Below are 23,661 nucleotides of genomic sequence, written 5' to 3'. Positions count from 1 at the left end.
TTCAAAGTTTTTAAGTTATTTTCATCAATTTTCCTTACAAAAAATCATTTCTTCTCAACGTTTAGATAGACTGAGCTTTTGTTTACAGTCGTTTGCGGCTTTTGAACCCAATAGGATTTCAATACAGCCAGAAACCAATGACATTATAGGCCCAATGATTATCTAAATTGATTGATTAAATTAAAGAAGAATTGTGAGCAAAAAAAAATATAGGCCTTGAGCTGCGTAGAAGGAGAAAAGAGGCGTGTTTAATCATTTCCCATTTCGTATCAGTAGGTTTGCAAAACTTTTAAAACTATAAACTCCTTCTGGGGAAAATAGCTTCTACTATGATATTTGTTTCAGGCACCGTGATCATCGGCACCGCCATCTCGAAGCCCTGTGCGTGACCGAACCTCCACCACTCTTTCTAGAGGGAGATGACATGTTCAACTGAATCTTTGCACTTAAAGAAAGACCGCTGGTACCATCATATTACGTTGTTGCATTGCCGATAGTTAGCTCTTTCTGGTGCAAAACTCTTTTTCCGGTCTCTGGTCAATCAAGCTTTGTATTGTTTTTGGCTGTCCTTGAGACACTTCCTATGAAGCTTTCCTCCTTTTTTACTATCTGTAGGAATGCCTTTAATACATATAACAGAGGAGCCACGCTTTTCCAAAGTTCTCATTGTTCGGTTGAAAGGAAACCTGCATGACATTCAACGAGAAGAATAAATACGTAGGTGCATACAGGCAGCAACACAGAATGGTTAAATCAGATTGTAGTTTCAAGTGCACTTGCCCTTTTCTTCTATCTTTGGTTTTATTATCCGGCAGGTATTTGCCGAATTCTTCCCCTCTGTCATTAAGATTATCTAGCATGTCATTTTGCGGCTTCTGTCCCTGAACAATGAAGCAAGGGCAACAAGCTTACATTTCTTAGTTTCATAATAACATGAACAGAAACTCTACGAATCTACGATTATGGCATCAAATTGTATGCAACATATCAGAAAAAAACACAGATTAGTTTCTGTCCTGCCGTGATTCGTACTTATTTATGTTAAGCAACAACTGCATACTAAATTCAGAATTGGAACATAAAATCTAATCAATTATTCATCATAACAGTTGAATCGAAAACCTTTAGGTGGAGCCGGCTACATCCAAAGCATTTAAAGGGTGCGAAAACAGAAAGATTCAGAGACCATGCATGCTCTCCGAAGAACTTGCAGCATTCTACTTTACATGGCCTTAAAGCAGATATACAAATTATTCACCGTTACAGATGCATCAGTTAGAGTGCTATCCTTTCACCTTCCATACTGATAATTGTCATTAATATAATAACAAAGCGCAATGAGATTAACTGATTAGAACTCCTAATAACACAAATGGTAAAAGGAAGGAGTGCTCTAAATGTAACCAAAAGAATACAAAAGCCGGAGAAGTAATCGGGCACAATTCAATGTTAAACTTATCGATTTCAGTTTACCAAATTACTAGAAAAATGCCTAAACCACGAATATGAAACAACCATGACTGAAAGATTAACTAGAAGATATATACAACTCTATGAATGTAATCACAGTATAAGCATTTACAGATGAAGAGAAAGCAATGACGATACTAAATCATTAAATCGAAACAGAAAAACACATGCAATCACAAGCTATAGATAGGAATTAGGAACCATCACAAAATTAACAAATTAATCAAGCCAGAATCCTAGTATCTTACTTCATGAATGGAGTTGAGAGCTATACATTCATCCCCACCAGCTTCAACATCCAAAGCCGAAACTGAAACCTTAGCTTTCTTTTTGTCAATGTCATCACCAACATGTTCCTCATCAACCACCTTCCTCTTATGTCTCCCTGAGCTCCTCCCCTTGACCTTCTTCTCCCTAACTTTCCACACATTCTTCCTCCTAAACACCAACTTATCCGTCTTCCAAACCCCGCAGCTCGTATCGATCACCGTCACTTCGCTTCTCGAATACCCTTTCATCTCCCCCTTATCTTCCTCCTCCTCCTCCTCCTCCCCCTCACATTCCCCACCACCCACATTCCCTCCTACTTCATTCTTCTTCTTCTTCTTCTTCTTCTTCCCCACCAAGCTGCTGTTATCGGACGCCGACTTGTCGACGGCATTTTCGACATTCCGCTCGCAGCCGGAGCTCTTCTCTTCCGCTGCATTTGCAGTGGCGTCGCCATTGGAGTTGGTCGAGGAAGCGACACAGACTCTGGGGTTTGCTTGCTTTCTAGGAATCTTTTTCCCAGAAATTTTAGAGCTTTCGTCGGCGCCGCCCATGAAAAATAGCTCCGACAGAACATTGCTCATCATCCCGATGATTGCCCCTCTCTGGTCGTCTCGGTTGGGGAACGATGTTTCGTAGCGATTATCGACTCGGTCCGAATCCGGGCGAGTCGAATCTGTGGATGGTGAGACAACATTGGGATTCGGGAATTCCGAGGAAGAGCTTAGGTTTCGGGTAAGGAAGTGGTCGAGGTCGGAACTCTCGCAGGTGGGGAAGCCCTTGTTGGACCGGAGCCGGTTCAGCCAGTTCGACCCGGACTTGGTCGCTGGCACGGAACAGAGCATTGCTGTGGGGACGGATCTGAAAGGCCAGGTGGCTGGAGCTCGACGGGCTTTGACTGTCGGGAGTTGCAGCCGGATATGGAGAGAAATAAGGTTTTCTGGGTTCGAATTCTGAAAGCTTGAAACTTGAAACGACCGTGGCGGTAGGTGAAGTTGCTTTTACTTTTACTATCAAACATGAAACACGTGGGGCTTCGTAAGTACTATTTCATAGGCCAAGGGTTTCAATTTCAAGTAGGATCGTCACTTGATTTGGTCTCACTTCGTTGGATTTGTTGAAGACATGGTAATTAATTGCATATACTATTGTCTAATGTCATTTTAAACTCCAAATTACTTGATAAGAGAGATGAAAAATGAATATATTGAAAAAATAGTTAAAAAAAATTCATATCTTTAAACGCGAGAGATCATCAGTTCAAACTGAATAATAGGCAAGACCAAATCAGTGAACGGATGACGCGCTTTGTGTATACAATCAGACAATTAAGTGATTTGATCATCCGTACTTAAGAAATTCTCTTAACTCAACCCTACATGAGAATACAAAAAGATCAAACCTTTGGATTAAGTAAAAGAAATGTTGATGCATCAAATACACTTAATGCACACTCCCAAATGCAGTTTTCATGTTCCCATGGCAACACTATGCATCTAAATCATATACTCAATTCATAAAGGTTATGAAGACCCCATCAATTAAGGGAATATAACTGCAATATGCATAATTAGTTGATATCAACCATGCATATCTCACACAACTAAGAATGCAGGGCCAAAATCCAAGAGATCCTTAATTTTCGTATTTGCATAATTTTGTTCTATTTGCTATCGAGTATCACCGTAAAAGAATGTAAAAGGGAGATCGTACAAGGTCGATTCTATGAATATAATATGATCTTATATGTGCATTATTAATGGCAGCTTTGGAACGTACTTCTACGGGAGGAACATCGTACATTCGATTTTTCGATAGATTGACAAGTTTTAACAAGGATGCAGTGTTGGTAATTTTTTTTTTAACTTGACAAAATTTCTGGACTCAAATGTTTGTCAACATTCTGAATTAGTGCAAGTTGATGTAGCTAGCTAAACGTTATGTTGGAATCCTCCGCCTGCCTGATATTTTTGTAATACTAGTACCTTGCAAGTATACTTAATTTTCTAGAGAAAGATACGTGTGTATTATATAATGTCGTAAGAAAAATCGCCATCAAGCAAATAAAACCGCAAAAGTAATGAAATCAGAAAACTAACACGTGAACAACACAATTACATCTTCTAGTTAATTGCCAAGCTAAAATCTTTTGATAGGTAAGTGAGAGCAACATCAACGTACAACATTTTGAAATTTTTATCAGTTTCAAACAAAATTTGGAATAGAATTGTTCATCAATTGCCTAAAGAGAAAAAAGAACACAACGGATATGAAAACCTCTAGTCGAACAAGCTGAATCCCATGTCATCATCGCTCTCTTCCCTTAGTCCTTTCTCCAAATACAGAAAGGGAAAATATAGATAACAAGTATCATCCTTTACTGTCAAGGCAAGTCGAAGTTTGGAGACTCATAGAGCATAACATACAAACTACAACGCTATCGGCCTATAAGTCTACCGAGGAAAGCAAATGCCAAAGCATCACAGTATCATCAAAACTTGAATTCGAAAGTCCTCAATCATCAAAACTCTCATGTGTCTATAATTAACAATAAACATAGATTAAAGTATAAACAGAGATGGTATTCTCTCCTTCTCCTCGACTGCAGGAGCAGCGGCGCTGGTAGCACCACCTGCATGACGCGGCACAAAGTAATCAAATAGGTTTACCAACGTCATCTCTTGAAGAACAAGTCCGGAATCTACTAGAAAATTGAGAGAAATTGCAAGGGGTTGAACTGATTGGTGATTGGATGAATACAATTGATACATCCATATGACTTAAATAAAGATTACAACTGCTAAGAACAACTCGAAGAAATCTAGGAATTAAAACAACATTAATTAAACATTAATCGGACGGAAATATAAAGGTTTGATTTTTATTACAAAACTTTAAACACTGTTTTGGAGGCTGAAACGATTATGGATGACCAAAATCCATCATATGTTGCAACGAGGCAGTTTGTTTGACTTGTGTCTTCATTCCCTTTCCGAAAAGGTGTCACCGATCCAAATCGAAATTCAAACGCCAAATCTGCAAATTCTCACTGCTTCTTTTTGTTTTATAATGGTCCATTTCCTCTTCAGTTCATTTTTTCATTTGTTCTAAATCACTGTGCACCAGCCGATCGAAGCAGTCACAGCTACTGGAGTTGAACAAACGATAACGCAAGCATTCAAGAAAAGGTCCTCAAGGTTTCTCTTTTCTGCGAGCTTGGCAAAGAGGCTAGGCCAGTGTGATTCCACCGACACATTAGCAGATTTCACAAGGCGGCGATCTTCTCAGCCTATTACAATTCGTTTGTAAAATAAATTTCAAAACAAAACTTTTCAATACTACAAAACGAATAATCTAACTGGTCTACCCTATTTGTAACTTTCGATGTGCAATAAAACAGAACCCAAACAACAATGGACCTTTCAAACGGATGGGGCTGGTTATATTCTCAAGGTCGTATTGATAGATTGTGAGATGTCAGGGATTGGACAATGGATGATTTCACCCAGAGAATGATATATGAGACGGAAGTGAAGTTGTTCTTGACATTAACTAATTTAATGTCTTTGGTTTTGTACGATGATCAACAATGGGCAGTTTTGGAGTTTCGAGAAGTCAGTCCAACCTATGATGACTAAAATCATAGGGTTTGATTGTGGTTATTGCATGGAGAGGTCTTCACACGTTGTACACGTCTCTGTGTAAAGATCCTGAAGACTATACTGATATTCAGTTGTGGTCATATTATGCTAACCATAACATCCGACCTATCCAACCCCACCTGCATCCGGCCCATATTCGATGGTATCATCAACGATGTGATCTGCCACATCTTACTGCTGTTTTAGTTGTAAAGGAGACGGAGTTAGGTCCTAATGGGGGCAGATTCTAACATATAACTGAAGATATATGGTTAGACAGAGAGGGATATACTCCAGAGACACCCATATCACTTCTTGGTCACCTGGTCCTGCCTGAATTTTAAGATTATCAAGGGCTTTTGTGTATACGACATTTTTCAGTATGCTCCGAGTATATTATATACTGAGGTTTTTATTCCTAGAATCCTTGGTTGAGGATCCAATGTTATAAATTTCGGTATATATGCCAACAGAAGCATAGTAGATTTTTCGTGTATATATATTATATATATAGATGGGACATTTTTAAAAAATAGAAAACTTCATTTTAATTCTTAAAAAATATGAGTTTTAGACTATAACCTTGTGTAAGATTAAAATCCAATTTTAGTCTCTAGTACATTTAACCATCTCATTTATTAGTTATATTTATATTTTAATGTCTACATTTAGGCAACTAATTTTTTTTATAATATATAGTCCGATAACAATTTTGTACGTTGTTCATTTAGGTACATTAATATATTTGAATATTTCGGTATATCCATCGATATAAACATATAGGTACATTAATTCATCGATACAAACATATACATGCATTTCAGTACATACATTTTGGTAAATACATTTGAGTTTTTTTTTTTTAGTACAATGATATATTTTACACTAAGGCTAGGGGGTTCGGCTAATCCACACAGTGGACAACTTAATTTGGTATCGAATTCGTCATCCACGAGATTCGAACCTAATACCTCTCATTTGAGTATTGACTTTTAGATACATTAATTCAATATACTACATTTCGGTATGTACAATTTGGTACGTACATTTTGTTGCATACATTTCGATACATTAATTCAATATAATACATTTCGGTACGTATATTTTGGTATGTACATATCGGTACATACGTTTTGGTATGTATATTTCGGTACGTACATTTTGGTACTTATATTTCGGTACGTACATTGTGGTACATATATTTCGGTATGTACATTTTGGTACATACATTTTGGTATTGATATTTAGGTACATTAATTCAATATAATACATTTCGGTACATAGATTTAGGTTCATTATAATATATTTCGGTACAATCATGTCGGTACATATATTTCGATACAAAAAAGTCAATAATATATATTTTGGCACAGTACAATCATATATTTATATATTTTGTATCACAAATTTCTTTTAATATTTTCTCATTTATGTTCATTTATAATTAAAGAACTAAATATGTGCATATTAATAAAATTAAAATTTAATGTGGAGAGATTAAATAAAAATACACATTAAATAACAAAAATTGAATATAAATTTTGATAAAAGTACATTTCAAAGGATTAAATTGAATATATAATCTAGCATCATGTTTTTATTTTTAAATTTTAATATTTTGCAAAAACTAATGTTCAAAAACCTCAAAAAAAATGTACCTTATTGCCTTGATGTGGCATGTTCAACCATCCAATGTCAATAAGCATATCAACGTGTTATAGATTATTAGCATTTCATATCATATTATCAACTATGTTGACGTGTCAATTATTTAGTTCTTGATCTGTTTGTCAATAAAAATCAAGGTGAAAAGTAAATAACAAGGTGACAACGTGTTATTAATATTGAATGGCACGGGACACAAAAATCTTCTCATAAAGCAGGATACTAAACAGTAGTAGTTGATGGCGCTCTTTGAATACTTGAATCAGTGCGGGTAAACTTAGTAATGGGTGGTTGAGAGCCTGCAAGTATTTTTGAATTTCATTAACAAAAATAGAGTAGATGTCTAGTCTAATCTCTCTTGGGAGGGTTGTCTGGTGGGGTGGTTGAAAGCCTGCAACTTGGATAAATTTTGACATATTTGTTACATGGTTATATATGAATAAAAGAGTAAGTAGCATATATCGATTTTTTTCAAGAACCCACAGACAGATGCCCTCTTCTTTTTTTTTTCTCTGAACTCACAACACTGGAGTTGTAGAAAAAAAAAATATTTCTTTTGTGAAAATTCATGACGTTGTTGGTATGATACGACCAAATATGTAAGATTTCATGTCGGCTAGAATAGTAGTTTAGCCTTTGGCTACGATCACATAGTCATAAATTAGCCTTCAGCTACGATCACATAATCATAGTTTAGCCTTCGCTACGATCATATGGTATTCGACCATGGGTTTAGGGTTTTCAACCCTCGTTATTGGGCTTTCAGCATATTTTCGACATTTGGGTTTTGCGTCCTAAATTTATGCTTGTTCTTGAGCCCTTTTTACCTTATGGACTTACAGAAATTTGAGCGGAAATAGCATGCAAGGGTCCATTCCTTCTCACTTGGAAAGTTAAGAAGCTTAAAAGTACTGTAAGTGCAGCTCACATATTCTCTTTCAGATAGTGTTAGTGTTTTATTTTATGTTTTTTTCCTGGACAGCGTACCCAAAGTTTGTGGTTACGACAGATCAATTCCATATTTTAAAAAATGCTCCTTCCTTGGCAGGGACTTGTCGTTCAATTCCTTGAATGGGTCAATTCCTGAATCGCTTGGACAATTGGCCTCATTGCAAACACTGTAAGAAATATTATAACGCAACTTATAGTTGTATGAAACCAAAATGTTTAGGAAAAAGACTCTTAATGTAAGTTGTTTTGTTGCAGTAATGTCAATCGCAATTCTCTCTCTGGAAAGGTCCCATCTGCTCTAGCCAGGCTTTTGCACGGAGCGAGCTTCAAGCAAGAATTAAACACTATTAATCTGCATGCATTTTGGGCCCTTGCATATGTTAACATAAAAAGAAGTGTATGTATACTCATCCTGAACTCCATATTTGGTTTTGATACAGTTTCAATGATAATCATGGATTATGCGGTATATCGGGACTACCTGCGTGTGGGCAACACCTCACTGCCAGAGCAAAGATTGGAATTGGGCTTGTTGTTTGTGCTGTCTTACTACTTATTGTTATAGGCTCCATATGTTGTTAGAAAAGGCGGCTGAACATCCATACAGTACAACAAATTGCAGGTACTAAGGATGTCGATATTGATCTTTTAGCGAAATCCGATTGTATAAGACGGGTCTTAATAATTAATGAACGTACTTGAAATTACATAACTTCCTTGCATGTTACATTACATCTGCTGGAAGGCATTAGCATGAATTACACTAACTTTTTCAAATTGTGATCTGCCTTTCCTTGTGTAGCAAGACACATTCCGCATGCACAGGCGGGGACACATTTCGCACCTGACATTGAACTGAGCAGGCAGTACACGCATTTGTCACCTGAAATTGAGATGAGCAAGCTGTATATTCATCGCATCCGATCTAGAACGGCATCAGAGACGGGGCCTATTTTGCGACAACGTTCCAGGAGTGTTTAGATGGGCCGTAAAGTCACTTACAGAAGATCAGATTCCTCATGGTCCAACTCTTTCCTCTTCTTTCCAGTTTTTGTAAATATTTGTAACAGGAAACGGAAGTGATGCATATGGACTTTGTGTCCCTTGATAAACCTGATAAATCTGTCTTCCAAGTCAGCAATCCTTGTCACAGGATTGCCCAAGTCATCAATCCTCTTCGTGAAGTTTGAATTGATGGATTCCCGCTCACCATGACAAAGCTACAGTTTGGATAACAATCACACTTTTCGAAAGGTAGAGAAGAAGCAAAGCCCTACTTAATCTTAGACTCACTCGTAGCCGTGTAATTCAATAATCAGTTCGTATGTTTGTAATTTTGAATTGATTTGTGCTTAGAGATAGGTTTATCCTATAACTGTCTAATCTTGTAAAGCTATATATAATCCAAGTGAAGACAAGCTCAGATTAACTGAGTTGAGCTTATTCAATCAGTATTGCAAAACCCTAGTTTAAGTTCTTTCATACTTAAGCAAGGTGGAAAAGGTGCTCAGAGTGAGACGCTTACAAAGGGTCTATTGTAGATACAATTTCATGATCGAATGGCTTCACCAAGAACTCAGAAGACAGACCGTGACTGTCCCATCTAGTTCAACTATTAAACTTGAAAGCAAGAGCATCATTGTCCATCCAACTGTTGCTGCATTCTAGAAATCAGCTAAACAAATGGGTTTAAGTAGTGTGAATTCCACCATTTTTAGTATTGACGAAATTGTACCACAAAACAAATAAATACCTTTGACGTGCCCATGAGGTGGTGTTTAGGAGTAGCAAAAGCTTACCAGAGTTGTTGAAGTATTTATAGAGAGGGCAGCCATGGATGTTCCAATGAATTTCTTGTAGTAAAGAGTCTAAAGACACTAAGGCCTCGTTTGGCAGTTCGGACTGTACTGACTATTTTAGACGGATAGGATAAATAGTCATCGGATAGTACTGACTAAATAATCGGGCGTTTGGTGCAATATTGAATTAATAACCGTATTATTTATACTGTGTTTGACACTCTACCGGATAAGAGGACTTGCAATTATTATTATTTGTAAGAGAAAAACTAATGATTAATGAAAAATTAACTTCAAGTCTGCAAACAATTTAAAATGTTAATTATTTTGATTTTTATAGAAACCAATCAAATGGTGGTTCCTAATAATCTGGTAAAATTAACACGCCTCAAGGACTATGTAAACAAGCAGCATCTCAACATGTTCTAATTAACAAAAAAGGGACGACAACGTCTGGTTCCTTGGTGCTCAACAACCTAGATGAAAACCAGGAATAAAAAGGGACGGCAACTGAGTTTCCGAGAAATTCTCCAACTTGGCTCTTCCAATTGAGTTCAGCAATCCATATGAAACCCAGGAAAAGAAAAGACACAGGCGTGCGTTGTCGGAGAAATTGGTCAAAGGAGTGCAACTCAGATGAAACCAAGGAAAACCCAGTTCTTGAATCCAACCAAAACTTAAAACCAAATTCTTGAAATCTTGAAAAAGAGAATAAAACCGATCAAAATCATTGAAAATATTGAACAAAAAGTAGATCTGATTATTGCTGCCATCACCATAGATACTGAGGAAATCATCATCGCCGGCGGGAATGAGAATGCAAAAAGGATTATGGAGGTTGAGGGAAATCGAAACAATTGCTGAAGCGGGAGGAAATTTGCAAAACCCAGGACCAAACAATGAGCGTGTTTTGTTAGCATCTCACCCGACTAATAATACCGAGCTTTTATGTGGGATAAGGAAGCGGGTGTGAGTTGCACTAAATAGGTAGGGTCGGACAAATTAATCGGAGTACTATTAATACATAACTACACCAAACAACCGGCTTCGTATTATTAATCCTATCCGGTCCCTTCTACGAGCTGCCAAACGAGGCCTTAGGAAGATTTTGCAATTCCTCGCAATTCCTCTTTTGGTAAATAGATTTTAAAAGGCTATAAAATTAATAGATTTGATAGGATTTGAAAATTCTTACAACTTTATATGAATTTCTAAGGATTTTATATGAATTTTTAAAGATTTTTGTGGATTAGGATGGATTTTTATAAGGACATTCTTTCATTACATATTTCTAAACTTTTATAGAATTTATTGATTTGGATGGATTTCAATATCTTCCTTATCTCTAATATGTGTTATTGGCCATTATTAAGAAATGGTTTGTATTTCTTTTACTTGTATTCGTCGAACTACTGATTGAAACTTACCCTTTATTTTGATCTGAGTCTACTCGCTACTCGAGAAAATGAAATAGTAGAATTTCTAATCCTCTTAAGTGACCAAATATACAGAAGGCCAAAACTACGCACTATTAACATGAAATGATTGCACATATATCAGCAACCAAATATACCAAAGAAAATAAAGCTTCCAACGATCAACGTGACATAGAATGCAATGCAACCTCTGCAATATCTAGTACCATCAAGTTACAACCCTTCTACCCCCTCCCCAGAGCTTCTATTGGCCTCTGCCCCAAAACGTACGAATAACATTTCTTCCCTTTATAAATTGCACACTGGCAAACAAATCCTTTAGAGAGTACCATGAGACATTGAGCAAGGGCATCCTCCTGGTGAAGGTGACATCGATGAAACTTTTCACCAAGACTACGAGTAGACAGAAGAAATTTTGTGGTACATTTTCAGGAATTTTAGTTAGTACCTTTTCTGAATTTTTGTTAATTTGAGCCATTAGCCATTGCATTGGATCACGGCTTCTAATTAGTCTATGTAAATCTTTTGAGTTTGTTTATCGAATGAAGTTGTAGGCAGCACTTGAATCTCTGTGTGTTGTTGTCGTCAGAATGTGTTGCAGAAGTTGTAGGAATGCATATAAATTATAACGTACAATTTTTCAAACTCATTTCATTCTCTTCCAGAACTATATATAAACAATTTGATGAACGTAAAATGTTGATATGCTCAGTTCTTGATTGTTTCATTCTATTGACGCTTAGCCTTCGTTCGGCGTCGAAAGTTCATTTTTACATCAACATGCTGCAACTTTCAGTACAAATTCATTGATGTTGTCATCTTTGTTTTACCCTACGCTAACCGACCTCATTCTCTTCCACAACTATATGTATGTTTGGTCTCGTTTATAGAGAAATGCAGCTTGGATTTATATCGATCGGGCTAATTATACACACCGCACACAAACGTACATCACCATGAAAGTAGGAAGAGACCGAGAGTAAGTATTATAAATCTAAATAACACTGGATAATAGCCAATATCTTAATTTGTTCGACAATTACGTTATTACATTGTTACATTAATAAAAAGAGCAAAGGAAGGAAAGGCTCACAATTCCAATCGATATGTTTCAAATCAAATGTATTAGTTAAGCGTTGCCAGTCACCGGTGAAATCAAAGTTTCCACGTATATAACGGCTTTCAAATACATAGCCGGAATTTCTTCAATACCAGGATTGTTGAGTACAATCTTGCATGTGTCTTCTTCCTCTTCATCTTCCTAGTATATAATACCAAGTCACCTTGACTCGATTGCATCAAAACTTCACCATCATCTTCCAGATGGCATATAGGCATCACCCACTTCACATCTGAAGGGAAAATCTCAGCGCGGATTTTTGCGAATATAGTCCAACATTGATCGACCCCATATATCATCATCACCCATATGGTAAGGCCAGCGTCCTCCAAGTCATGATGATTTGTAAGGTTATCGCAGGAAGTGTAAGAGAAGAGACGATTTCCAATGGTCCCCAGTCCCACAGCTGTAGTATATCCTTTATGCCTAATAAAGGAAAACGAACGAAATTTCTCCTGAGCGAAATCAAAGGACCAGATTTTTGTTCCCTTGTTACTTCCGTCAATCTGATTCCAATGTAGAGCTCCATTTAAGAAGCACCCTCCCCTACGGCTTCCTACCAAGGAAACATCGATGTGGTCTTCTTCAACAATCTTCCATGAACCCATTTTGAGTGCAAAGATTGCAACCCATCCTGGATCATTGGGATAATTAAAACTGCCCAAAAAGAGCTTGTAGTCTTGAGTGGTGGAATCATAGCCAAATCCATGAAAAAGTGGACCGAAACGAAACGAATCAATGTCCGGTAACTTACGGGCTTTTCTGGTACTAGGGTTCCACAAGAGAAGTCTGCTATTGTCGTAGTTTTTTGGATAGCATTCACTAGGTCGAGGGTCAAGTAGTAGGCAGATGAGGACATTGCAAGAACCCACAAGGGATGAATCGTTGAGACTAGTATCATCTGGAAATTCATCTTCAAGGTCTCTACGTCGGCTTCGTATTGCTGTTGCAGACGCGGAAGCGGAGACGCCGGAGGCAACGTTCTTCTTCTTCAGTGATTGGTAGTCAACGATTTGGGGAAATCGAGATGGCGGATCACGAAAATGACGGGAAGGGAAAAGGGGACGTTTAAAGATGATCAAGATATTCTTGTTGTTATCGTTGTAGTTGGTACGTCCTTGGTGCTTGGCGATGAAATCGAAAGTGGAGATTAAAGCACGCCATGACTGCATACACAACAGAATCAGAGGAGACATATGACTGGTAGCCGTGAAAGTATCTCCACGATTATATCATCGTTGGTGGAGGAGAAAATCGGCAATTTTCCATCGTCATCCGCCATAATTAAAAACTACGTCGATCTCTGTGGATGTGACTGAGAGAGCGGCTGAAGAATTGAAACGGGCAGATTCTGTTGCTTGTCTGAGACTCCTTGTAAATGCTTTGAAGGTTGACTCAGTAATATGGTGAGAATTTGAAGGTTGAAAACCATTACACCCTGACCCTACTAGTTGATCACCCCAGATCCTCTCCGGATCCCAAAAAAGTAAACTATCAAATTATTCGAACCATTAAAATTTGATCCAACAGCTATAAACAGGTGCTCCTTTAAAAGTTATAATAAGTGAAGCCGTTGAATCAAATTTCAACGGTCTGGATTATTTAATTCTTAAACTCAGTTTCTGGGGATCCGGAGAGGATATGGGTTCCTAGTTGATTAATCAAAATTCTGGCAGTGAACAGGAGGTTGATCCCACATATTGCATGTAAAATCAAGTTACCATGATCAACCTCAACCCTAAGCAGCTTCATCATATTGTTTGGTGTTGTTCCCTGAATTATTCAGCAATTGCTCCAATTTGACAATCAAAACGAAACAAAAAAACAAGCACTGAAATTCAATTTAACAGTGAATTATTATTGGGAGACAAAGACCTCGAGTTGGGGTTGAGAGGGACGAGGAGGGAGCTCGATCGGGATATGGATGCGCCGCTGCGAGCCTGCCAATGTGAGTGTCTGAGTGATGCGACTCTGAGAGAGATAGTGTGTGTTGTGATAGGGGTTGTATCAAACGGTGGAGATTAAGGGGTGGAACTTAGGATTTACGAAGCTGCTTAGGGTTGAGGTTGATCATGGTAACTTGATTTTACATGCAATATGTGGGATCAACCTCCTGTTCACTGCCAGAATTTTGATTAATCAACTAGGAACCCATATCCTCTCCAGATCCCCAGAAACTGAGTTTAAGAATTAAATAATCCAGACCGTTGAAATTTGATTCAACGGCTTCACTTATTATAACTTTTAAAGGAGCACCTGTTTATAGCTGTTGGATCAAATTTTAATGGTTCGAATAATTTGATAGTTATACATGAGTCAAAATAAACACACAAGAGGGAGCCTTCACAAAGGTTGCTTAGGAGAAGTCTCAGCAGTCGGTAGAGCCCCAGAAAGAGAAGGCACCGGAGGGGGATCATTTGGAGCCTCAGTACTGGACAGAACCCTAGAAGGAGGAGGCATCAGAGGTTGATCATTTGGAGCTTCATTACGCGGTACAACCCCAGAAGACGAAGGCAATAAATGCCTTTGGAACAAACCCACAAATCTCTGATGATCAAGTAAAACCTGACCATCAGTTTCCTTCATCTGGTCAAGCTTCCTCTTCATGTTTGTAGCATAGTCATGTGCGAGCCGGTGCAACTGTTTATTCTCATGCTTGAGCCCTCTAATCTCCTGTTTGAGACTCATCACTTCAGCCGCCAATGATTCAACTTGGCGGGTTCGAGCAAATAGGCGTTGGGCCATATTAGACACAGAACCTGCACACTGAACACTGAGAGCCAGCGAATCCTTAACAGCTAACTCATCAGACCGTTTGGAAAGTAGTCTGTTATCTTTGGGAGTGAGAAGGTTCCTGGCCACCACCGCAGCGGTCATATCATTCTTCATCACGGAATCCCCAACAGTAAGAGGACCAGTAGGGGAGACGAAGGATGGGCGCCATATGTTGTCTGGAGAAGGCGGGGCTGCCTCTTCAACAAGGTTCAAGTCAAAACGACGGTCGGAGGGGCCAGACATTTTCAAAGGTGTTGAAGAGAGAAGAGGTCGGACAAATCAAGATCTTAGAAGTGCAAGAATGAAGCTTCTACTGGTGGAGATTCAAGTGTGCTTTGGAACTTAATGCCAGCCCCTATAAAAATCTGCACTCGACGGAGCTTCAGAAATCGAAGAGGCGCCTGCTCAGAAATCGAAGAGGCGTTTGCTTTCTCAAAAGCTGGGCTGCTTAGAGATCACGAGGGTTGATCTCAGAAATCGAAGAGGCGTTTGCTTTCTCAAAAGTTGGGCTGCTCAAAGACCTCGAAGGCTGATCTCAGAAATCGAAGAGGCGCCCGCTTTCTCAAAAGCTGGGCTCCCCAGAGACCACGATGGCCGATCTCAGAAATCGAAGAGGCACCTACTTTTCCAGCCTTGTCAGCACCTGTCACACGCACACTCAGCTTTGCGGAAATTATGGGCATTCTGTCGAAGACTTCTGGGGAAGTAGAAAACACATGAATCTTACTGTTCAATCACACACTTCCCACACGCAACAATAGCTCATGGGTACCACAGAAAACTTTGCCAAAGTTCTCTGCCAAAGTTGAGCACGTGAAGCTTGCAGCTCCCACTACATCGCTCTGACCAAGAAGGGTAAAAGAATAGCAAAGAAACAGCACTAACAAAGTTTAGACCCATAAATTTTGAAGGTCTAGCTACCATATTATTACCCACAAGGGTAAAGGAACAGTACCACTACTGGATAATTGGAAAGTCCCTGTGTGTCAACCTCTGTGCTTCGTGGCAAGGTAGACTAGCAAACATGCCCAACCTTTACTCACATTCGAGAAAACACTCCCAATAAGATTGCTTGCTCCAAAATCGAAGAGGCACCGTCCTCCGAATCTCGAGAGCCAGACTCCCAACATGACTACTTTCTTAAAAATCGAAGAGAGGGTAAAGGAACAGTACCATTGCTGGATAATTGGAAAGTCCCTGTTTGTCAACCTCTGTGCTTCGTGGCAAGGTAGACTAGCAAACATGCCCAACCTTTACTCACATTCGAGAAAACACTCCCAACAAGATTGCTTGCTCCAAAATCGAAGAGGCACCGCCCTCCGAATCTCGAGAGCCAGACTCTCAACATGATTACTTTCTCAAAAATCGAAGAGACACTGCTCCCCGAATCTTCGAGAGCTAGACCCCCAACATGATTGCTTTCTCAAAAATCGATGAGGCATCGTTCTCCGAATCAATCGAAGAGGCGCTCGCTTTCTCAAAAGCTGGGCTGCTCAGAGACCACGAGGGCCGATCTCAGAAATCGAAGAGGCACCTACTTTTCTAGCCTTGTCAGCACCTGTCACACGCACACTCAGCTTTGCAGAAATTATGGGCATTCTGTCGAAGACTTCTGGTGAAGTAGAAAGCACATGAATCTTACTGTTCAATCACCCACTTCCCACACACAACAATAGTTCATGGGTACCACAGATAACTTTGCCAAAGTTCTCTGCCAAAGTTGAGCACGTGAAGTTTGCAGCTCCCACTACATCGCTCTGACCAAGAAAGGTAAAAGAATAGCAAAGAAACAGCACTAACAAAGTTTAGACACATAAATTTTGAAGGTCTAGCTACCATATTATTACCCGCAAGGGTAAAGGAACAGTACCACTGTTGGATAATTGGAAAGTCCCTGTTTGTCAACCTCTGTGCTTCGTGGCAAGGTAGACTAGCAAACATGCCCAACCTTTACTCACATTCGAGAAAACACTCCCAACAAGATTGCTTGCTCCAAAATCGAAGAGGCACCGTCCTCCGAATCTCGAGAGCCAGACTCCCAACATGACTACTTTCTCAAAATCGAAGAGAGGGTAAAGGAACAGTACCATTGCTGGATAATTGGAAAGTCCCTGTGTGTCAACCTTTGTGCTTCGTGGCAAGGTAGACTAGCAAACATGCCCAACCTTTACTCACATTCGAGACAACACTCCCAACAAGATTGCTTGCTCCAAAATCGAAGAGGCACCGCCCTCCGAATCTCGAGAGCCAGACTCCCAACATGATTACTTTCTCAAAAATCGAAGAGACACTGCTCTCCGAATCTCGAGAGTCAGACCCCCAGCATGATTGCTTTCTCAAAAATCGAAGAGGCATCGTTCTCCGAATCTCGAGAGCCAGATACCACAGACCACTTTTTCAAAATGCTCTGACAGAGTTAAAACATGTGAAACTGGCAGCTCCCACTACCGTGCTATGACCAAGCAGGGTAAAGGAATAGCAGTACTACTTGTTAGGGAGACTCCTATATATGTCGACCTCCATCCCCAACGGACAGGCAGACCTGCAAAAATGCTCAACCCTTCATCATATCTGAGAGGGCACTCCCAACGAAGCCTTTCGAAATATTCAGCTTTCTTTCCCCCCGATAATACCTCTGCAAACAAGCTATACTAGAGCAAGAATATCTCATATCATCAGGGTTAAAAGCAAGAGTATCCCATATCATGCTTTTTCCCTGTCTTTTCCTTTGGCCTTGTTTTTACCTGCAAGACAAGGAGAAAGAGAGCAATCAGTCAGCACTTGGAATCAAGCTTCCAGCCAGGAACTGACTGCCTGGAACCCCTTACCTGATTACTTACCTGGCATTGCTCTCGAGTACTCATCTTCAACATCTTATGTTTCCAGGGAAGATTCCGCATCTGCTTGAGGAACAGATAGGGCAAGTGCGAAGGATACAAGGAAGCATGTGGAGACAAGCGTAACAGCACACGTGCCGATACATCCATTACTCTGTCAAAAGCAAAAGTATCCCATATCAGCAGGGTGGAACGTACTCTAGATTTGATGGACTTGTTTTGACCCTCAAATTCTTCAGTCGGCCTTATACTCTGGAGGAAACCAGAAAACCCTCCAGCTCAGTTTAAGAATAAGCCTGTGGAAAGTTACTTCTTCAAAAGCAAAAGTATCTCATATCATCTCTTCTCATTTTTCTTCTCTTTATCCTTCATGCTGCTGCAAGATGGGGAGAAGGTGAACAATCAGTCGGAGCTCTGATTGCTTACCTTGTCTGTCACCTCTTTCAGCAGACCCCCTAGCTCGGCGACTTGGGGGACTCCTACTACATGGTTTGTATCGCGCTTGACCAAGCCTGAAACTACAAGTAAGCTTCAAGTGAAATTGATACATTACCTTGTGCATCTCCACCAGTTAAAGATACCACCCCTGGATGGAGGAAGAGTACTTCCAGAGAAGATGCCACATCTACCTATGAGACAGATAAGGCAAGTCAAGACGACACCACACTCCGATACTTAGAAGTTTCGTGATTACGAGATCATTCTCCCACAATATTTCCTAATGTCATTTGTACTAAATCATTCACTTGTACTCACTAAAGGAGAGCTTGAACCTATGTACTTGTGTAAACCCTTCACAATTAATGAGAACTCTTCTATTCCGTGGACGTAGCCAATCTGGGTGAACCACGTACATCTTGTGTTTGCTTTCCTATCTCTATCCATTTATATACTTATCCACACTAATGACTGGAGCAATCTAGCGAAGATCACAAAAAGCGACCGTTTTCGCTACCTAGGATCTATCTTGCAAGAGAACGGAGAATTAGATGGAGATCTCAACCATAGAATACGAGCTGGATGGATGAAGTGTAAGAATGCATCCGGCGTGTTGTGTGACCGTCGTAGGCGACTGAAGCTCAAGGGAAAATTTTATAGGACGGCAATAAGGCCAGCGATGTTGTATGGCACAGAATGTTGGGCGGTGAAGCATCAACACGTACACAAAATGGGTGTAGCGGAGATGAGGATGCTTCGTGGGATGTGTGGGCACACGAGAAAGGATAAGATTGGGAATGAGGATATCCGAGGTAAAGTAGGAGTAGCCGAAATTGTAGGAAAGATGAGAGAAAATCGGTTCCGGTGATTTGGACATGTGCAAAGAAGGCCGAATAACGCTCCGGTTCGAAGATGTGACTACGGGACAGAGGTTCAGGGCCGAAGGGGTAGAGGAAGACCTAGGAAAACTTTGGAAGATACTCTAAGAAAAGACTTAGAGTACTTGGATCTAACGGAGGACATGACACAAAACCGAGCGCAATGGCGTTCTAGGATTCATATAGCCGACCCCACTTAGTGGGAAAAGGCTTTGTTGTTGTTGTTGTTGTTGTTGGTCAATAGATTTTATATGAACTTTTATAGAATGAGGTAAATAAATTTGAAATTTGAATAAAAATAAAAATTTATAAATTTGAAATTAATTTAGAATCTCATGTTGAAAAAACTTAGAATTTGGGACCTTAAATTCTAAAGTTTAAGATAACAAATTTTGTATTCAAATTCAATTGTTCTTTTAGGTTAACCAAATAAAAATTTTCACAAATTTTAAAAACTAAAATTCAATCATTTTGAATTTTCGTCTTTTTAAAATTTCTTAGTAATCTTAAATTTTCTCACCCAAACAAAGTGTTAAGAATTTCGTATGAATGTTTAAACATTTGTGTAGATTTGGTTTATGATGTGGATGGATTTTTATAAAGACTTTTTCTCTTACAAATTTATAAATTATTATAGAATTAAAAATAAATAAAACAAAAATGCTTTCAGAAAGAAATTTGACGTATATATTTTGGAGTAACCCCTATCTCCTCCCCAACGTTCTCCCCCTCCCAATTCTTCTCTCAGTAGATCTATTCTTATATCATAACTTCTGTCAAAATAAGTCACGTGTCACGCACGTGAAGCTGAATCAATGAGTAAATATGAAAAACCAAATAAGAAAGTTATAGCTTGGGTTTATATTGATCGGGTTGAGTATATACACCACACACAAACATACATGATCATGAAAGGAGAAATAGATCGAGAACAAGTAATATAAATTTAAATAACACTGGATAACAGTCACTATTTTCATTTGTACGAAATTTACGTTACATGGTTACATTAATAAAAAGAGCAAGGAACTAAAAGGGTAACATTACCAGTTGGTATGCTTGAAATCAAATGAATGAGCTAGACTAGTTTCCACGTACATAACCGCTTCCACGAATAGAGCCAACGTTTTTTAATACCAGGAATGTCGAGCACAATCATGCATGTGGCTTCTTCCTCTTCCTCTTCCTTAGGTATATATAATACCAAGTCACATTCACTCGATCGCATCAAGACATCACCATCGTTGTCTTCCAAGTTAGGATGGCAGGAACTTGTAAGATTATGACAGAAAGTGTGAAAGAAAAGTCGATTTCCAATAGTCCCCACTCCCGCATCTGTAGCATATTCTTTATGCATAATAAAGGAAAACGAATGACATTTCCCCTGTGCGAAATCAAAGGACCAGAATTTTGGTCCCTTGTTAGAGCTCCATTTAAGAAGCACCCTCGCTCACGGCTTTCTACCAAGGCAGCCTCGAGGTGGTCTCCTCCGACAGTCTTCCATGAACCCGTTTTGAGTGTTAGGCCATTGATCGTAAACCATACCTTTTATTCTCACAGCCTATGTTCCTCTGGTGCTGCATAACTTTCAAGTCAGGCCTTTGATCCTTTCTTCTTCACCAAACTCGTCGAATTCAGCGCCTAAACATGATGATGAAAGTGCTAGTATTTTTTATATTAAAGCTTACTGTGTGCATGGCCGCAACCTCGGGAGCGGTGGGTGTCGACGTCCATCTAATGAGTACTCCAATCAAATGTATCTGATACATGTCGCTGGACAGTTTGTTGGCTTTGATAGCAAATGTCTCAAGGGAAGTGATAACTCGACCTATTTACATAAGCTGTGCAATAACAGGGAACCCAACCAACAATGGACCTTCCAAACAGATGGGAAGATAGTGTGGAAGGATAGATATTGTATGAGCATCAAGGTCGTCGGTTTTGTCAGAGGAAAGACTTACAAGAAGGAAAGGAAGTTATATATTTCAAGGTCTATCTTTTGTACACGGATCAGGAGTTGGCCGACCAGTTTTGGAGTTTCGGCAAGTCAGTCAAGCATCTGATAACTAAAATCAGAGGGTTTGATAGTGGTTATTGCATGGAGGGTAATCTGTCTTCAAACAAGTTGTACACGACTCCGTGTAAAGATTCTAATGACGGTCCTGTTACTCAATTGTGGTCATATTATCCTGACCATACCATTCGACCTGTCTAACCAGACCTTGTCTATCCCAACTCTGCATCACCGTCGATTATCCAATACCCGTCATCTCAAACTGCGAAGAGAACCGGAACAGGATTTGGTACTTCAACGAGAACGGCACCATCTCAGGATCGAAACATTTTGGATCCTTCATGCAAGAAAAAGAAGACCCAAGTATCACTTTGGGGGAACCCACATCGAACCCTGATCAACAATGGATTAATTCAATAATTCTAGCTAGGTTTGGGTGAATAAATAAATCTTTCTATTGTAATTGGGAGGTTATGCAGTATTTTATTCTAGGTAGGATGCAGTGTTTGTGATTCTTTAAGTTGACGAAATTTTGGGACTGAATGTTCGTCAACATTCTAAATTAATGCAAGTTGATAAAGCTAGCTCAGCACTTCTGCTAGAGTTGTATGTTGTAAACACGATCGAATCTTCCAGATAATGGCTAAGCTAAAAGCTTTTGATAAGTAAGTGAAAGCAACATCAACGTACAACATTTCGAAATTTTTCTCAGTTTCGAACCAAAATTTGGAATAGAATTGTTCATGAATTGCCTAAAGAGAAAAAAAGAACACAACGGATAAGAAAACCTCTAATCAAACAAGCTGAATCCCATGTCATCATCGCTCTCTTCCTTTGCTTCTTCCTGCAAATACAGAACCGGAAAATTTAGATAACAACATCAATGGAACAAGTGTCATCCTTTACTGTCAACGAAAGTTGAAGTCTGGAAGAATCATAGAACACAACATATAAACTACAACACTACCAGCCTGTAAGTCTACTGCGGAAAGCAAATGCCAAAGCATCACAGTATCATCAAACTCAAATTCGAAAGGCAATAATCATCACACTCTCTTGGATCTATAACAATAAACATAGAGAACGAATTATGAGCAGAGATGATATTCTTACCTTCTTCTCCTCAACTGCAGGAGCAGCGGCACTGGCAGCACCACCTGCACCACCAGCAGAAGCAGTCACAGCTACGGGAGCTGAACCACCACTAGCGCAAGCATTCAAGAAAAGGTCCTCGAGGTTTTTATTTTCTGCAAGCTTGGCAAAGAGGCCAGGCCAGTATGACTCCACCGACACATTAGCCGATTTCACCAAGGCCGCGATCTTCTCAGCCTATTAAAATTCATTGTAAAATAAATTTCAAAACGAAAGGTACAACTACTAAACCAAAGGGGCATTTCCTATTGTTTTTACATTGTGTATTCTGGCTTCCTTTCACCACTCTAACAAAAGAAACCCGAAAATCTACATCCTAAGCAATATACAAAATGTATAAACAGATAAATTATATGGTTTATATATTCATATAAACGAGCAATATGATCTTAAACATATAATTTTGTAACACAAATTTTATAATTAGCAATTAAATTTAAATGGTAATCTGGATTATCCTACACGGAAATAAAGAAACCAATAATCTAGCTACAAAAACAAACCAAAGGGCATATCCTATTTTTTTTCACATTGTGACATGGAAGTTGATGATTGGTTTATTACTTAAGCATTGATTAACGTGCTCAATCATATTGGTGACACATCATTTAGTTAGCAAATTTAGTCTCCCTAGCATTACCCCTTTCACCAATCTAACGAAAGAAACCCAAAAACCTACGTCATAAGTTATATATAAACTGCATAAACAGATAAGTTACAAGGTTTATATATTCATACAAACGAACGAAATGATCCTAAACATACAATTTTCTAACACAATCACCCACCATACATCAAATTTTTTAATTAGCAATTAAATTATAATGGTAATCTGGATTATGCTAGGGATTGTAAACAGAATGCATATATTAATAAGTGGCTTATGAGGTGATTAGTTACTGATTAGCATAAACCCAGCGGGTATGAAGAAGTAAATCATAGAGATTAAAAGCACAGAACGAAATGAGGAGCGGTGCTCACAGTGACGGCGATGCCATCATCCTGAAGGATCATGGCGGCGTAGGAGCAAGCAAGCTCGGCGGTCGACATTGTATCGCTCACGAAAGACTTGGATGGGTAGCGCAACACAGAAGCAACGGAGAGAATGGAGGAGGAAACTAGGGTTTTGGAAATTGGGGTTTTATATCGCAGAGTTGGTAGTGTGGGAGTTGCCCCAAAAGAAAGCCCATTCGGATCGGTGGTGTGACTGATTTTTGG

General features: G+C 39.2%; 3 protein-coding genes across 4 annotated transcripts; all 3 read right to left on the bottom strand.

Annotated features, from left to right (window-relative positions):
* Positions 1-245: 245 nt before the first annotated feature.
* On the bottom strand, positions 246-2,753 carry LOC103444331 (uncharacterized). Of its 2 annotated transcripts, XM_008383270.4 has the most exons (3): positions 1,719-2,753; positions 781-881; positions 246-686 (listed from the first exon to the last, which is right to left on the bottom strand). In XM_008383270.4, exons 1-3 carry the CDS (start codon positions 2,580-2,582, stop codon positions 542-544), a joined length of 1,110 nt encoding a protein of 369 aa, XP_008381492.2. In that variant the 5' UTR covers positions 2,583-2,753; the 3' UTR covers positions 246-541. The 2 variants fall into 2 exon arrangements, with proteins under 2 accessions (XP_008381492.2, XP_070683157.1); XM_070827056.1 differs by having other exon boundaries at positions 246-881.
* A 9,471-nt stretch (positions 2,754-12,224) lies between these two features.
* On the bottom strand, positions 12,225-14,355 carry LOC114826498 (F-box/kelch-repeat protein At3g06240-like). Its single transcript, XM_029106877.2, has 2 exons — positions 14,225-14,355; positions 12,225-13,787 (listed from the first exon to the last, which is right to left on the bottom strand). Exon 2 carries the CDS (start codon positions 13,543-13,545, stop codon positions 12,412-12,414), a length of 1,134 nt encoding a protein of 377 aa, XP_028962710.1. The 5' UTR covers positions 13,546-13,787; positions 14,225-14,355; the 3' UTR covers positions 12,225-12,411.
* A 7,566-nt stretch (positions 14,356-21,921) lies between these two features.
* On the bottom strand, positions 21,922-23,642 carry LOC103444315 (large ribosomal subunit protein P1-like). Its single transcript, XM_008383256.4, has 3 exons — positions 23,425-23,642; positions 22,405-22,620; positions 21,922-22,135 (listed from the first exon to the last, which is right to left on the bottom strand). Exons 1-3 carry the CDS (start codon positions 23,491-23,493, stop codon positions 22,082-22,084), a joined length of 339 nt encoding a protein of 112 aa, XP_008381478.2. The 5' UTR covers positions 23,494-23,642; the 3' UTR covers positions 21,922-22,081.
* Between the last annotated feature and the right edge of the window lie 19 nt (positions 23,643-23,661).

Source organism: Malus domestica, chromosome 01 (genome assembly GCF_042453785.1).
Source record: "Malus domestica chromosome 01, GDT2T_hap1".
NCBI classification, from domain to species: domain Eukaryota; kingdom Viridiplantae; phylum Streptophyta; class Magnoliopsida; order Rosales; family Rosaceae; genus Malus; species Malus domestica.
This window is presented reverse-complemented; position numbering and strand designations above follow the sequence as displayed.

Coding starts and splice junctions, on each gene's coding strand:
- LOC114826498 (XM_029106877.2), bottom strand. CDS start 13,545: ATGTCTCCTCTGATTCTGTTGTGTATGCAGTCATGGCGTGCTTTAATC.
- LOC103444315 (XM_008383256.4), bottom strand. CDS start 23,493: ATGTCGACCGCCGAGCTTGCTTGCTCCTACGCCGCCATGATCCTTCAG. Junction 22,621..23,424: donor ATGATGGCATCGCCGTCACT/GTGAGCACCGCT, acceptor GAATTTTAATAG/GCTGAGAAGATCGCGGCCTT. Junction 22,136..22,404: donor CTGCAGTTGAGGAGAAGAAG/GTAAGAATATCA, acceptor CTGTATTTGCAG/GAAGAAGCAAAGGAAGAGAG.
- LOC103444331 (XM_070827056.1), bottom strand. CDS start 2,582: ATGCTCTGTTCCGTGCCAGCGACCAAGTCCGGGTCGAACTGGCTGAAC. Junction 882..1,718: donor CTCTCAACTCCATTCATGAA/GTAAGATACTAG, acceptor TTCATTGTTCAG/GGACAGAAGCCGCAAAATGA.